Source organism: Agelaius phoeniceus, chromosome Z (genome assembly GCF_051311805.1).
Source record: "Agelaius phoeniceus isolate bAgePho1 chromosome Z, bAgePho1.hap1, whole genome shotgun sequence".
Lineage (NCBI taxonomy): Eukaryota > Metazoa > Chordata > Aves > Passeriformes > Icteridae > Agelaius > Agelaius phoeniceus.
The window spans coordinates 74,535,752-74,553,437 of NC_135303.1; the positions used below are offsets into that span (position 1 = coordinate 74,535,752).

General features: G+C 38.3%; 1 protein-coding gene across 3 annotated transcripts in view; it reads right to left on the reverse strand.

Annotated features, from left to right (window-relative positions):
- Positions 1–17,686, reverse strand: part of ZSWIM6 (zinc finger SWIM-type containing 6) — a 108,490-nt gene that overhangs the window by 46,175 nt on the left and 44,629 nt on the right. For all 3 annotated transcript variants that reach the window (XM_077172074.1, XM_054651826.2, XM_077172075.1), the window contains one exon: positions 1,950–2,306. In XM_077172074.1, the coding sequence (XP_077028189.1) occupies positions 1,950–2,306 (357 nt within the window). The remainder of the gene's footprint in view (positions 1–1,949; positions 2,307–17,686) is intronic.

A 17,686-nucleotide genomic window follows, 5' to 3' on the forward strand; every position in this document is an offset into this window, starting at 1 on the left:
CAGACCATGGTTTTATGTGTGTCTGAGAGAAAAGCAGGAAACTATATAAAGTCTTTTATAACCCAGTCTCCTTTGGTAATAGCAGTTGATTTTCTTATGCTTCCTGGATTTTCTGCTTTGGCTCTTGGCATTTTAGTAGAAAATAGTCAATAAAGACATGCTGCAATCTCTCCTACTAGGAAGACAGCAACAAATGGAAGAAACATTTCAGTTTTTTGGATCATTTTAAACTAATCTACTCAAATTCTTTTTGAAATATCTTAAGTGATCATCAACTTAGAATAGGAAATAAAACAACTTTTTGCTATTGTCAACAACAGAAATCTCAAATCTTTCTCCAAAACTACTTAATATAATAACGAGCAATGAGATAGTCTGACAGTAAATAGTTGACAAAGACTAACTATCATGCCTATGATTAGTCTAATTTACAGACTTCACATTATCAATCCTGTAACTGCTTGTCATTTCTCTTATATTAGCCATAGTATAGCTAATACAGACATTTATAACACCTGTCCTTTGTGTCCCACCCTTGCCTTCCCTTTTCTAGTCACGCTTGTCTGAATCTTCTGTACCCCCCTCTTACCCTAATTCTTCCTTATCCATCAGCTCACAAATGTTCAGGTTGTTAACATCTCTCATATGATACATGCTTTCAGCTCACAACATCCGAGCATGTTCCTCTACTGCTTATGTCCTGCCTCTCCTTTAGTGCCACTTCCTTTCCACTGTCACCATTACATTCAACAACTACAGCAACTGCCTTGCCTCTGGCCACATCTCCTTCGCCCCTAGTGACAAAAAAGACCACAGCTTCTGAAATTCACTATCTCACAGCATCACCTGTCTGTGCCTGTTAGGGTCAGAGAAGCACAAGGAGAAAGTTTAAGCTGCAGATAAATCCTGTTATTAAAATGACTGGGTTTTTTCTGCCTACACTATAACTAACATACACATGGTTTTCTTTATCTTAGTATTAAGCATCTTGATTCTGTTTTTATTGCAAGTTCTTTGAGTAATGGTCACGCCTCAAATATTTAACACAAGACTTGTTCCTGTCAATGAGAAAAAAAAAGAAAAGAAGATATTTTAGATATTAGGTAACTTATTCTTCCCCCCTAAGTTGCCCTTATACTTACAGCCCTGGCCACCTGAGAGCACGTTTCTATCAGGTGACCTTACAGGAACACAGGACTCTAATAAACTAGCTGGGTCACCTCAAACTCACAACTACCTACTCTCAATTCAGCAGGGTCCACAAAAAAGCCATGTCAGAAGCCTCAAATCAAACTCAGCACCCTTTAACAAACACAAGTTGTCCACAGCAAAAAATAGCCATTAAAATCATGTGTAGCAGAGAGAGCAGGAAAGATCAAGACCTTAGCTATACTGTAACTGCTGCAGCACCAACAGGAAAAAAGCACTGAAATGCAGTTTTTATGTTTCTTCTGACGTCATATATAAACCTAACCCCAAAACTTATTAGAACTATATTTAATGAATGAAATAACAGTAACATCTACTTGCTTCTATGTTTTGCTGTTAAAACAAAATTCCACAATCAAAGTGTCAGAAAACTAGTACAAAGAACAAAATAACAAGACACCACTGGTAAGCTGATAAAAAGAGTTCCTTTCAGCAATATGGCTATACAAAGAACACCACTACTCAGTTTATACTAGCTGGAAAACACAAGCATGAAGCAGGTCATTTATTAACTGAACTGCAGAAGACATCAAGTTCATTGCTTATGAGTTCTTTTCTCTATTCCAAAGAGCAGCATTTTCTAAATATCTTAAAATGAAGGTTCAGTAGAAGAATCCTCTTTAGTAGACACCAGAATAATTCAGCACGGAAGACAACTAGGCAGGTCACACTCCTGTACAAAAAAAAGCTCAAAACCTATGAGGAAATGAAACAAAAGGAAGGACAAGTATCAAACTCACCATGGACTTGATTGATTTCTGAATTCTGAGAAAGGATTTCATCTGCTAATTTTTGAGCAGTTGGCAAAACTTCTGTGTGGTGTACTGTGATCAAATACTGCACAAATTTTTGTAGTTGGTCTCTGTTCATTTGAAAGAGTGTCTCTGAAATGGGAAGATGCAGTTTGACCTGATCTGGCTTGCGGATCCGGTATAAAGAGAGTGCCACAACGTGGGCACAGTAAAATATGTCCTTGTTTCCACAGCTACAGGTCACTGAGGTAATCTTGCAACGATCAAAGCTGATAGCTACATTGCAAACAGTTTCTGGCTCCGATTGCATTGCAGGCTCTGTTACTGTGCCACTCAAGTGGAAACCTGTGCAGGAGGGGAAAAAGAAAACTTAATGATACATGCAAAATACTATATCTCATTATCAAGGAAGTTTTGTTAATGAAAAATTATACATCTCTAAGAACTTGCTTTAATCACAAATATGATTAATCCTTTTTTTCCATACATACCTCTTTCATCTCAAATAAATCAAAAGGGGAATAAGCAGTTAGTTTATAAGCCCTCTGCCATACCCACAACATTCACAGAAGCTTGACAGCAAGAGAACTATTTATTTGGTAAATGACAGTTGCAGAAGCAGACCAATATCCCATCAAAACCAACACGAAACTACTCAGTAAATTGGCAGCAATTTTCCAAACCTCCGCCCAACAGGGAGCCTGCAGCACCTACCAGCAAATTTAAACATTCTCTCAATAAGTGAGAAGGAAGTAGTGCACTCTAGTGGCATGAACTCTGGTTCTAGCTCAACTCCAGCTGACTCACTGACAAGTCACATATCCTCCTTGCTTTCACTTCTCCCTCCACAGAGCTCATGCTAATGCTCACTGTCACCCAAGTGATCCAGTAGAATGGCTATGTTTGTGCAGCATTTTGGACATGGAAACTGCTGCAGTTATCAATACACAGCATGCCGGACTTGTAATCCTCAATGAGACACATATGCACTGTTCTAGATGCATATGCAGTCTGCAATCTGGTCCTGTTTTTCCATCAGCATAATAAAGCATAAGGCAAAAGAGCTAGGTCTGTGTGTATTGTAAGAAGACACAGTATATCCTAAGCAAGATGCTTCCTTCAGCAAATATACCACCTCAGCGCAGCACAAGATCTCAAATGCTGAAGATTCAACCTAAACCCACCTGTCTGTCCAACATGAAGGCCTAGGCTTGGCTCTCAATGCTTTATCACTGAATACCAGAAAAAGGGGGTTTCTTTTTGATTTTACATAAGCATGATATTGATTTCAGCTCAAGCATTAAATCAGAGACACAGACACAGAGCAATGAAACTGAATTTCATATGCTGCACCAGCACTAGATTTGGGAAGTCCATACGCAATCTGAGATAGATACAAGTAAGGTATTATATAACAAATACTTACAAAGGAAACAATATGAACCCACACTCCCCCAATGTGAAAAAATTGATTTAATATTCTTGAAATACCAAAGAAGTGTACTGCAGGAAGCATTATCACATGAAAATTAGACAAGGGGGAGAGGAGGAAGCAATACATATATAGCTCTAATCCAAAATGCTGTATCCCAAAGCAGCTTTAAAAAACTCTCTATCTTACAGGCAACAAAAAGGAAAATCCTTTATTTTTTCCATTTGTTTATACTGTATGTTTCAGAGCAGGTTATGCAGTTAGCATCACTGCAGTACTCTCGTACTCTACCCTGAAGACAGTCATATGCGTACACTAACATTGACTTTGCAATGGGATGTTTCCCAGGTAGTTAGGAGTCGAGGCTGAGAGGCAGCCAGTGTGAAGTGCAGAGAGAAGAAAGGCAGTGGATGAACAAGACCAGGATCAAGCAGTATTCTTGCTCCCACTCACCCCTTGTTAAGAGAAAGGGAGTGGAAGTGCCCCTCATGTCATGAGCTCCTTCCTCTGTCTTTCCTTCTGGTTTTTAAGTAGTCACAGTGTTTCTTTAAGTGCCTACTTTGTAAAAGTTTAACCAGCTCTATCTATTTCTGCTTCATTCTCAGTAAGTGGAAGTTGGATTGATGGTCCCAAAGAAACTGCATGCGAGATTATTTTAATTCCACTTTCCTGTGAAGCATACATAAAAAATCCCATATATAATCAATGAGCTGAGGAAAAGTCTAACACTTGAACACAGAAAGAGCCTGATTCTACTCCTTCCTACTCTTTGTAAATACCCAGACTCCTATTAATAAATACAGTAGAAAAATGCCCAATGAAAGCTTTTCTGTTAAACTGAAGCAAAGTAATAAAAAACCAGCTACTCTAACAACATTACCACTTTCAATTCATCAGTATATTGTTCAAGCATTCAAAAAAGCTAAAACCCTCCTGGAAACATGAAGGTCTCCAGAAATATTCAGAGTTAAGAGCAGGCCTACCCTTAAATACCTGCACTGCTTAGATACAAACACGGGTCATGAGTCCCTCTCCACTGGGGGCTTTTTATTAAGAATTCATGTTACAAGCACCAAAATTTAGAAACACAGATACTGGTCTTAACAATGACAGCCCTAATACAGTCACCTTACTTAACCTACCCTTCTTAACTTACTGGGAGTTTAAACAAATTAAACACCTGCTGCTCTTGTAGGCTAAAGACGTAGAAGCTCTGTATTAACTATCGCACTAAGATAAGTATCCTAATTATGAAACACTGTTTTGCTCCTCTTTATCTGTTTGTATTTTTAAAGAAAGAAATTGTTGTTAGTAAATAAGACCTTTAAAAAGTTTTAAGCATGTCAGAAAAACCAATTCAGGAAATTTCAGCTCAGAAGCGCTGGTAAGGCTGTTTTAATTTAACCTACCAGAAATCAAACTACACTTTCACCACTGACCCTCAACATTGCAGAGTACTGAACACATAGCTTTAATTTTTTTAGCCTAACCATCTAATATTCTCCTACTAAAGTATGGAAGGGTGGAACAGGTAAAAAGTTTATGCACTGTGCTTTGCTAGAAAGTGTACACCAGCAGTAACTTACAGCCTGTCAAGAAGCAAGATGTTACATACTCCTGGAAAAAGACAAAAGGAATTACCTATGTGGGGACTTGAAGAAAATGACATTTCACAAACAGGTCCAAAGGAGCAGAGAAGGTCTCCAGCAAAAACTTGCAAGCCCTCACCCTTAACAAGTACTTCCCTTCAAAGGGAAAATTTCTTTTAACCAAAGTTACAGAACCTTTGCTAGAAATATTTATTCATTCCAAACAACTCCAAGAACAATTATATTTCACTTTTTAGTTAGAGAGCTCATTCATTATTAGCTAAAGACAACAAAAGTGTTGCAGGCAGAAAAGTGTGTTCACTACAGTAGCTATTTATAGAACAGGCACATTTCACCTTTTCCTTTAGCGGCGATAGTTTGAAACACTTTACTGTTCTCAAAACGGCTTGTGATCAGTAACTCAAGCTCAGCTAACATGTCCAATGCACAGAGACTTTGCACTCTGCAAAAAATGTGTTTAGAAAAGCAGCTGAAGCACTAAGACAATGTATAAACTAAAGTTCTTTTACAAAACAACTTTGCTTCTGTTGGACACTCACTTCAAAAACACCTCAGTGTTATTTAATAGCCAATAAAATAGCATTCTCAGCTGTCATACTTTTGAAAGGGAACTGTGCCAAAGTGCCATTAAGAAGAAAGCATTTTTAAAAGTCTGTGATTTTTATAAAGAAACTTTTGCCAAAATCTGCTAGACAGCATTCTGTTGACCAAAAGTACTCTGGGACTTTAAAGCCACCTGACAATTGGAAATTCACACTATTACAATGTAGTACTTGCCAGCACAAGGATATATGCCTGTCATAACAAAAACACCCACCACTTTAGAGTAAAACAAAAGCAGGTTGAAACTATAACACAATAAGGAGTAGCTAAAAACGGTGGCATGTGGAGAAGCAGCGGCAGGTAGGCTTTTGCCAGAAACAAAGTTTGAAATATTGAGTCTCACTACCTCATAGGATAAGCAACAAAATTACTGCACCAAATAAACATCATTAATGACATCTCATGAGCTTAATTCATCTCTAATGTCAGTGTTAAAATGCATCATGCTTAATAGGCCCAAGTCCAAAGAGACACTTTGAAAACATATAGACCGAAATGAACAAGAACTATCAGAAGTAGCCATGTAAAATGCTGGGGGTGGTGTGGTCTATGTCTCTGTGCATGTTCAATGAATAACTCCAGTGGCTTAAAAAAAAAACCAAAAAAACCCAAAACCAAAACAAAACAAAACAAAAAAAAAAACACCCAAAAAACAAACAAAAAAGTTTGTACTTGCAAATGAGGGATTTAATTGAAACACATGCATAGATCACCACTGAGTATTTACCTTTAACAGAAAATATAAAAATACCAGAAATGGGTTAGAGTAATACCACAAAGCTTAAAAATGGTTCTCTTGATTAGCTTGCTGTGATGTACCTTTTGACAACATTGTCCATGCCTCATCCACTATGGACACATTCTCCTAAAATCAGGAAGTATACTACCAGCTGTATTTGGAAATCAATGTTCTCCTTAACATGGATTCACTGACTCTTTTCCCAAGTATACATACTGCCTGCAGGTCAGGAACACACAAGAGCTGTTCTACTTTCACAGAAGAGGCCACCAGATTAAGTTACTTACTGAGAAAAAAACAGAACTACTTCTTCTGTTCTGGGAGCTGGGTAATTCAGTGCACAAGACCTATACAGGCACCTCCTCCGCATATAACTTTACATTGGTTATCAGAATTGTACTCTCTGTCTTTAACAATCTTTAAAATAATTTGCAGGCCTACCAGCTCACATTTATTCAGACTGTTATATTACTTGGCAAACACATAATCACTGTGTAAAGTGTAAACACCTCTGTTTCATCTTGCCTACCTAACGACAACTGACAGAAATGCTTCTGGAAAGTAGCTTCCAACCCTGTCCATTAGTTACTTTTTCATACTTTTATCAGTGGTTACATTTTTTTCCCCAAGACGAGCATAAGACTAAACAATATTTAGCTTATTCAAACTTTATCTTTTTAGAAGTGTTTTTCCTTTGCAATGGTAAAGTAGCATCCTACATTCAATTCTGTCTCAACATTGGAACCTACATTCTGACACTAAGAACAGATCAACAAAGCACTTTGAAATTATTACAAAATCAAAACTTTGCATGCCACCCTAGCCTGAAGCTAATTTTAACAACCTTTTCATAAAACAGAGAAAACATGATTTTAAATGAAAAATATTCACCCATCATATCTTAAACATGCCAATACAAAGATACTAACAAGTTGGAAAAGAAATTAAGAACAATACATAAGATGTTTGCTGTTTCTGATCAATGCATAGGGTATGGACAAACTTACGTTATGACATCACCTATAATAAAATTAGCATTACCTCTGCACCCAAACACTAACAGAGTATCTGTGTCAACTAACCACTTGGATTCACAACTCCCTTTCATAAAGATAATAATCAGGACTTGGCATTTCAGTACTTTCGCAAGCAATATAATCAGAATAGCATTAAGTCCATGCACACAGGCCACTGACAACTTGAAGGTTCACTAGCACTGGCACACTTCAAAAAACATGCACACTGCAACAGAAGCAGCCATAGTAACTTGAATAAGATTTGTTCCAGCACTGAGTTCAACAGTTGTATTTAAAAACACCAATGTTTTAGGTCTTCCAGCCCAAACCTCAAAGTTTGACAACCGGTCAACTAATTATGTCTGTTAGACAAAGGCTTCTACTAACCCTCCAAGCCAACTTTGGTCCTATCTCTGCTGCTCAAAAGCAGACACATATCACTGCAACCCAAGCAGGAGTCATGGATGACTGTGTATAAATCCATCCAAATTACTCTTCCTTAAAAGAAGGAAAGGCTGTGCAAACAGCAAGTAACACAGGAAAATGCCTTCCACTACTCAACACCTGTATCAGATCTGGAGTGGTTTAAGACAGATGCAGATTGCCGCAGCTCACGCTGTCTGGAACAAAACATGCACCAAATGAACATGGCCTGAAGGGCCTCTCAAGGTCTCACTGCTATCCCTGTGGTTAAACAACTTCCAACCCACCCCAGAGGAACACCACATAAACCACAGAATGGAATTCTCATCAGCACTGCACACACAGCCTCCTATCACATCTCTGCAAAACCTGAAAGTTGTCTGCACTTCAACTCATTTTATACAGATATAGTCAAGCCCATTTTAGGTGTCTGTAAGCATTAGGCTTTGTAAGCATTCCTTTGTAGACAAAGGGAAATAGCAAAACCTTGGTATAAGAAAGAGATGTATTTAGAATGGTAACAGAGTAGTAACAGAGCAGTAACAAAGCTTTCCTCTAGCACAGTGATGCTCAACTGTGATCTAGGATGCTGTGGCAAATGACATTTATGGCTCACAAAGCAGAAGCAGAGATGAAGCAGACAAGTCTCCTCTGTTAAAGGCTAAACACAGTGCCAAGAATCACTAAATTGTCAATGCTGATAGTCTTGTCAAGTTTCAAGGCTAGCAATCCATGGCTGCAGGTCACCCTCTCTCAGGTATACAAATCAAGTGTTTTCATTGGTTTTTTGTTTGTTTTTCGTTTTGGTTTTGTTTTCCAGTTTTGCCATGTTGTTTTGTTTTCCAAGGCCATCAGTTTGAAAGCAACTATGCTCCTCTATGCTACGAGTTTAACAGCTCCTCTCTCAGGATACCACATATCCTGAGAGCACAAAAAAATCTCAGTGTGAGCCTGGAAACCCCAAAGCTGATGGACAGCTAAGTACAGTTTACTGTAAGAAACCAGCAGATAGGAGATTTATTTATACACATGACATTTTTTCAAATAATATAACACACAAAGATCATGTGACAGCAATTTAAAACAAGAATGTGAAGAAATCATACTCTTTGTAGAATGTGGGCAAATCAACATTTTATAATTTAGAACACATGGAATACTGTAATCCTCAAACTTTTGAGGGAGACAATAGCCTAGCTGAGGTGAGAGGAACTGCATGGATCTGTCAAACAGCAGCTTGCTACAGCAAAACAGAAATCACAGTCATAAAAACTACTCTGATTCTGAATAAAAACTGGAAATAAATTTAAAATTAAGGCAAGAGTAACAAAAGGGTAACAAAGACTCAAGAAAGCTGCAAGAAGTGCGAGCTTTTAACGTGCCATGATGTCCAGATCACCTACCTAATGTACACTTAACTGTTTAGAGGTAAATTTGAATAGAATATGAATGTACACCAACATCACACTCAAGTTTACATTTATCCATAACGAAGGCTAGAAACAAGAAGTTAGGAGAGACTATTAATCTACATTTGAACTTTGATAAACAAACCTTCACTCTGCTGGCAAACTTCACAGGCCCGTGTTTATGGCAAAGAGAAACGCTTGAGACAGGAGAATGTGCTGACAGTCTACAGGGAGCTGCACCCTGAGAAAACACTGAGAGTGCCTAAGAACAAGGACTGATTACAACCACTCTTCACAGGATCAGTGCACAGGTATTTGTTACTAGCTTCCGAGGAGGAATTCACTCCTGCTGTGATGGGGAGAAGCTGACATCTTTCCTTCAACCACCAGGCAGCAGAGATTCCTCCCATAGCCCAAGGTATCCATCGCCCAAGGTGATACCATTTCAGCTTTTATTACAACTTTGGATTTTAATCACATGTGCAGAGAGAAACTATTATTACTTGCTAGGGCACAAGTAAAATATCACATATGAAAAAGTGACTGCAAATGACTAAGAGCAACAAAACTGAGCAGACTAAACCTCTCATTAAAATATCCTTAAAGCCTAACAAGAAATAGGCTGCTCCTGCATTCAAAAAGGCAAATATTCAGAGACTTTCAGTTATTTTGAACAACTCAGAAGATCCCTTGCCTGTCAAACAGATAGAATGTTATTGCTTTTTAAAGTTACTATTTACTTCTGTTAGCTTTACTGCTAACAGCAGAAGTTTTTGGTATTGGATGTCAACAGTTAAGGTTTATCTTCAACTACAAATCACCTGTCTCCACCAAAAGAAAATAAAGAGAAATTAAATTACCTGAGACTGAAGAAAGCCTTCAGCAAGACCTACTCATTTAAAAGGGGGAGAAAGAGGACACAGTATTTCAGCTTTTTCTTTTAATTCCCCTCTGCCCTATCCACATTCTTTATTGCTGCTATCACGTGTTCTTTGCTCATGTTACACGGGTTATCTCAGCTTCACTTTATTGTTGAAAGTTAGTGTCCATCCTAATTAGCAAAGCATTAGCAGTACCTGTCTACATGTTTTTCAAGGACAAACTGAATTTGACTAACATAGGCCACAGAACAGCAAAAACCTCAGTAGAAGATGTAGGAAAGCAAGATGGAAAAACTGTGAAAATTACATCCTGCTTGACACATGGCTTAAACATTAGGAAAAACTGAAGTTTTTCTTAACTGGTAATGACTTACATTACATTACATGGTAATGACTTAATCAAATTTGTATTTGTTAACCGGAAGTAGATAAAATCCTAAAAAGGAAGATGACAGAAATCACTGATATAAACTTTGAAAGAAATATTTGAAATACTAGAAAATTACTCCTTCATGGAAAGAGTGTGTCTGGATTTCCACAGCCATACTTATAGTTCAAAAAACCCAGCCCAGGATGTCTGAAACACAGGCATCCTGCAGTAAGAGGTACTTACGTCGTTTCAACAACAGAAATCATTTAACTGATTGAGTAATTTAAGACTGCACTCAGTTCAAATCTAGGCTATGAAAAAGCACAAGCCAATGTAATTTTGAATCTAAACTGACCTTACATCAGGAAATGTTATAATTTGCCTAAAAGAGGAAACTACCACTCCCATTTCCACTACTAACTTTGGAATAAATAATTTTCTTTTGTTTAAAAGGGGGAGGGGGGAAAAAAAGAGCTCAGTGCTGCACTTGTGCCAAATGAAAAATGGCACTAAAAGTTACAGAATATAAGAGAAACCCTTTCTTTATGGCCATTATTCTATTTTTGTAATTGTATACTAAATATTCACAATGACAAACATTCACAATATTTTATTCTTTATTTTTTTTAAGAAATACTGATGATCACTGCAGGAGTCAGGTTGTTCACTGAACTGCTATTTTATCAATAATCAAAGCAGAGGAGAAAACAAAAAAATAGGCTTTTAAGTGTGAAAACAACAGTCACTAAGTAGGACTTTTAGAAGGGCTCAATTCATTTTGGACTATAAATTCTACAAGAGAAAGGTTTTTAGCAACTTTATCTGGTCACCGGAGCATTACAAAGGATTCCAGCAAAAATAATGAAGTACAAGAGAGTACCTCCTGAAAAAGCAAGAGAGAAAAAGCCACGAAAACCTAGTGTTGAAAGAGTTCCAGAACTGAAGTCTAGAAATCCACCAATATCATAAGTGAGTCACCCTTCCATGGCTGAAGCCAATACTGGTGAAAGCATTTCTTTTAGCTCTTGAGGGCCAACTGCAGTAGAGTCACAAATGAGGACTGGAATCCCAAAAATACTACTGTGATAACAATAAAAGTGTTTTAAGGAAAAGGTCAGAAAAGGTCACTTGTATTACAAACCAGAACATCCTTGATAACACTGGCTTACAGCCTAAACCCACACAAGCTGACATCCTGTATGAAATCAGGTTCTTGTGGTTCACACTTTTTCCATACTGTTGCTAAGTTAGATCCTAATCCATTTCCTTCAATTGAATCCATTTCAATCATTATTCAATAAAATCAAATCAATATACAGTAGCCATAGCAAGTGCACCCCATTGCCAAAGCTGACTGGCAAGTCCTGCCATGGCAGTATTCCTCCATACTGACACGCACCACCTCTCTCCAGATATCAGATGAAGAATGATAGGTGTCATGTAAGAAAACCAGATTTCCAAAGGCAGCAAAAATTTTGAGTGTAAGTTGCTCACATATCTGGTCATATTGATAAAATGGAAATGTGTGCTAGCTCAAAGGAGGGAAAAAAAGTATGTTTCCAGGCGAGAATTCCTTAGCATTCCTTAGATTTCTGGGAGCTGTGTGCACAGCAAGGACTTGGAACAAGTAAGGGTAGGTATGTGCAGGTGAGAAAGCCCTACGTACATTCTAAGCAAACGTGAGCACATTGAGAGCACACGGCTGCTCCTCAAACAACACAAGACCAGTATGCAATTTTCTTTAAGATGAAGTTGAGAAAACTACCCCATCCTCTAAAGCCACACACTACTTCTCCTTGAATTAGCAAGGCATACCATTCTTCTTTTCAAAAGCCAAGAAGTTTTTCAGCAATATTTAACTCTAACCTGCGGCCCTCAAAAGTCTAAAAATTTGCGCTTATTTTGACTATTAATCAAAGGTTCTAGATATTAAATCAGCATGTAACATGCATGCTATTCAAGCCTCCAGTAACATGCACAGGGTTGAACAATAAAAGACAACATAAAACCTTTATTTTCCTAATTCATGCCCTACAGCCACAAAACCATAAAACTTTCTAGACCCCAACAATGTGATAGTGAAAAGTCTAGAAAAGAAGGGGGATGAAGAACAAAAACCAGAACTGAACAAGAAAGCAAAGCTTCCATGATAAAGAAAGCAATCTAAGAAAGAAGAACAAATTTAAACAACAAAACACAATTTAATTTGTTATTTATTAAGCAAGTTACTGGAATTCTTCACATTTTGTTTCAGCCTAAAGACCAGGTTTTAATAGTACATAAACTATCAGATTGACAAAAAACCAAAAAAGCAGTCTGGTAACATACAATATTTCTAACTTTCACTGACAAGCCAAGGAACATCTTAGAATGACCTTTCAACAGAGAAAAATTTAAAAATTACACTACCGCTACAACTTATTTTACTTTTATAGCACAAATCAGAGAGACATAAAAATAAATTGACAGAAAGGATGGCAAGTGTCTCTATCAGTAAGCTAAGTAACAAGCTGCTTTCATGAGACTTCTACAGTTCTTGGTGTTAATTTTTCCCTGGGCCTCAGCTTCTGATAACCTATCTAGACTGCAAGTATTTGTGATAAGCTGCCAAGTGGTGTACTTGTGGAGGTGTGGTTAATGCCTTATTTTGTTAGCTTTGGTTGCCTATGAAAGTAGTGAAGAGCTGGACTTGCTGATAAACATGATACCCGAACCACAAGACTAAGAATACTGCTGAATGATTTGGTGACTCAACGTTGTGTGTTCATTTTCCTCATCTCAAACCAGATAGTGCTCTTGTAGGGATACTAAATATCCTTTTACATGCAAGTCTCATGCCTACAGGGCCACCTTTTGCAATGATGAAAGGCTCTCTGTCTATGCTCTTAACTTTTAACATAACCTACCTAAATATAATTGGGAGGAGAAAAAAAGTTCTTCAAGAAGATCATGTCTATTTAGACTGTGAAACAGATCCAAGTAAGGACAGAGACTGTCAAAAAAGCTGAACAGGAATGGGGCCTCTAGCATCAGTTGTCGGTATTATTACTAAATAAAGATTGTTTTCCAGCTTAAACTGAAGTAAGACTCAATTCAGTGAGGCACTGGATTATTAAACAACAACACTGTCACCTGAAGTTGTATTGTCACAGTCCATTTAAATAGATTACTTATGAATTAGTTTTCAGTGTTGCTCAATATACTTGGATTGAGAGACTTACTACTATTTGAAGTAGTTCTGCATCACAATAAGAGACAAAAACAGAATAGTTAAATTCAACATCTGGCCTCTCTTACAGTGACAAAGAACCATAACCTGAAAACTCGGTTTAAGAGTTTCAGTATCTCAGTTTTAGCAAAATAAACTCAAATACTTCAAAAGTCAGGCCCCTTACATAAAAGCAGATAGATTTATTTTCTTCATACTTGAAATCATTCAAAAGAAATTTGAAGTATCTAGAAAGAATGTTCTCATCCCCTGCAACAACATCCCCATCCCTTTCTGCAAATGTCCCCTGCTTTCTCTGAGCAGAGTAATTTGCAGGAACACAACTGGGTACTGCGTCAGATGGTCCAGACTTTGAAATTATAATGATGCCCAAAACAAGTTCATCCATACCCTCTTCAGACAAACAGGAAAGATAAGAACTGTTTAACTAGCACTATGCTTCCAGAAAGTCAGTTATGATTTAGCTTATTTCATTTGTTGAGAAATGGTTAAAATAAATCATTCACTATACCATGGCAGACTATGTAGCAGGGATTACTGTTTCCTACATCTGGCTTTTCCTGTTTACTTACTCAAATTGGAGGCTTCCCCCTCTGATAAGAAGTGAGACTGGTATCAGGAGCCACAAGCATTATCAGCAACTTCCTTAGAAATCTGTCTTTTCTCTCTGTCATCTGAATCTCTAGATAAGAATGTGCCATATGCCCTATATGGTATTTCCTCCCTTTTTAAATTCTCCAAGCAAGTCTTCAAAGCTAAATTTAAGATTCACAGACCTAGCTCAGTCCTAACAAGCAATGTGGATATTTTGAGGTTAAATGGGGTCAGTTTCCTACCTAAATATTTAAACATTAGACTGAGTGTTATTAAAATACTTGGAGAACGTGTAACAAGGTCAGCAATGAACCTGGAATACCCAGTTTGTTGGCCTCTGCTTACTCAGCAAGAAAATCCTGTTTCTCAGAAAAAAAACTCCTAGTTCTCACCTCCCACAAGACAAAGCCCATGAGCTGTGCAAGTGCTAGCAGAATCTTTCAATCTCTGACCAACATTAATCAGATCAAAAAACACATTCATATGCTTTGAAAGAGGGATGAGGGAATTCAATGCTCACCTTTTCAGTGTCAATTCCCCTCTATGTATTTGCTTAGTTTTAATTGATCTGCTGGTTGCACACATGGAAAGAAGCAAAAGAAAAGCAGACATCTTCCATCCCTGATGAGCCACCTAAATCAATCACCATCTCACCCCTGCAATAGGTACTTCACATGCCCACTTGTCCCTTGGCCACAACAATTCCTCAATCTGAAGACAAACTGCTGAGCATCTGTGCGGTTTTGGTCTTCGCACAGTTAATTTTCCTAAGAGAACTGGGTTAGCATGGGCTATTATTTCAGATTTGCACTGGAAACAGTGTCGATAACACAGGGATCTTTTAGCTGTTGCTGAGCAGTAGTCACACAGGGTAAAGGCCTTTTCTGCTCCTCACCCCACCCCACCAGCAAGGAAGCTGAGGGGCACAAGGAGCTGTGAAAGGACACAGCCAGGACAGCTGACCCCCACTGAGTATAGGGATATCCCATCCCATACGACATGATGCTCAGTATATAAAGAGATAGGAAGAAGAAAGGAGGAGCCATTTGGAATGATGGTGTTTGTCTGCCCAAGACACAGTTATATGTGATTTAGTCCTGCTTTCCTGGAGATAGGTGAACATGTGCCTGCCTATGGGAAGGGGTGAATGAATTCTTTCTTTTGCTTTGCTTGTGTGTTTGGTTTTTGCTTTACCTAAACTGTCTGCACCTCAATTCACAAGTTTTCTCACTTCCGCTCTCCTGATTCTCTCCCCTGTCCCACAGGGAGCAACTGAGCTGGTAGCTGTGGCTCTGTGGGGCTTACTTGCCAGCTAAGGCTAAATCATGACAGCATCCCTCTTTATGAATTTACCCCCAAGAGCTCAGAAATGTTGCTCCATTAAAAGCATATCTCAGCACATCATGCTGGTTAGGGCTGCTGGAACAGTCTACCCCCCCAGTCCCCTCCGGTCTCTCATGCACTATCGAGCTGAAATTAGCTATTCATTACATGTGAAGGAGTCTCACACAGAGCAGCACCCTGCTGCTAAAGACTGCTATTTTACATGGCAATTTTGCACTATAGCATCTGCTACCTTACTAATATGTATATTTAATGCCACTGCATAATGTGCAGAATTATATGCTGTTCACTGCCTGTTTGTTCAGATATTACATGCTCATAAGAAGCACTACTCCATTTGAAAAACACTGGTTTTTTTTATTAGGTTTTCTCCCTGGTGTTCCTTGTAACAGAGCCCCAAACAAGAAGCTCGTGCACTACTCCAGACTAAAAACCCCCATGACTTGGTTGAGTCATGCATTAGTAGGGCAGCTTCTGGCCAGCACTACTAATATAATTTAGTTTATTTCCTGGGTCTCATTCCAGGCTATAGTTTTACATTGTTCCAATACAAAGGAAACTGGAAAGCGAATCGTATCTTGACAACTGGTCAGATACGTATTCACACTACTCCACTGGGAATATGAATACTCAGAGCAGTGGCCTTTGCATCAGATTTTGTTCTTTCTACTGAAAGACACTCAAAGAAATAACATTAAGTTCCATCACATGCAGTTACTAATAATTTTGTTTACAGAGCAAGAGGAAAAATAATTTTGTTTACTACCTCAGAGGAAAAAAAAAATCAAAGTTTTAAACTCTAGGGTTTAGGAGTCAAGTGTGGGACCAACATGTCAGGTGTATCATGTCCCACAGGAAAAACTTCAGTATGCTCCTAGACTGCAGTATGCTCATCTTAAGCAAATCTCATCAATCCTCCCCTACAACTAATTCAGGGAAATGTGACTATGAACACAGTTATTCCAGATGGCAAAATGATTGTCCATCTAGTATAGAAGGCAGTTGCATTACCATCTATGGTTGCCAGCTCAGATTTCAACTTGAATTACATACCTCCAAAGCAATCAAAGTATAGGAAATGAATCTACTCCGCATAACTGAAGTGATGCCCTCTGGGAAATACTACTTTAAATCTGATTTTGAGGAAGCGATAACCTGCTCTCTGTTCAAAGGCAAACATAAATTCAAAGCAAAGGAGATTACATTATTCTGAACTCAAGCTCAACTAGGCATTTAGAATTATGCAGGTAGACATTTGCTCCAGAATTTGTCAGACCATTTTGATGTTAGAAGGATTTGGGAGCTGTAACAACACTTAAGTGTACCCACAGGATACTTTTAGGAACAAAATTCTAATGAGTCCATTCTCCTTGTTATAAGCTACAAATAAATCTATAGATGAGGAAGGAATAGCAGAGACAGTCCTTACTGGCCAAGCACAGCCTCAGTCTAGTCATTTCTTTCCTGCTATGAGCATTCAATAGTCAATTAGCCTATTATTTTGACATGAAAGGTGTCCCAAGGTTTTCCTAACTCTCCTTTATTTACAAAGTAGACAAGCTTCATTCCTATAAGGACAAAAAAGACTCCAACAGACTGGGCCTTTCTACTCACCCAATACCCACAAAAGCTACTCTGATGTGCAACTCAAATTCTGCCCTGAGAATTTTGTAGAACCCCAATGCCTGAGAGCATAAAGGTATCAGGAGACTAACACAGGTTGCTTCCTGCAATGCACTGCTGATGAGAATAAGGATGGCAGAGAAGACTGTACCTGGAAGGAACTCCAGAAGTAAAGAACCAACATCTGCTCCTTGCATACATATGGACACATGCGGCATTGGTATGCAAACAGAACAACGGGAAAATTCTCACTTAATCTTCTACATTTTGGGCTTACTTCAGACATTATACAAAGTAATAAGAGTATTGTCATTCTGTGTGCTGCTACTGGAATATACAAAGTTTCTCCTTCTAAAGCAGTAAGCTATTCAAAGAACCCATCAATACCTCACAAGATGAGGCAATGGTTCTCCTACTGATGAGGAAGGACCATCATCACACCTTGACATTTA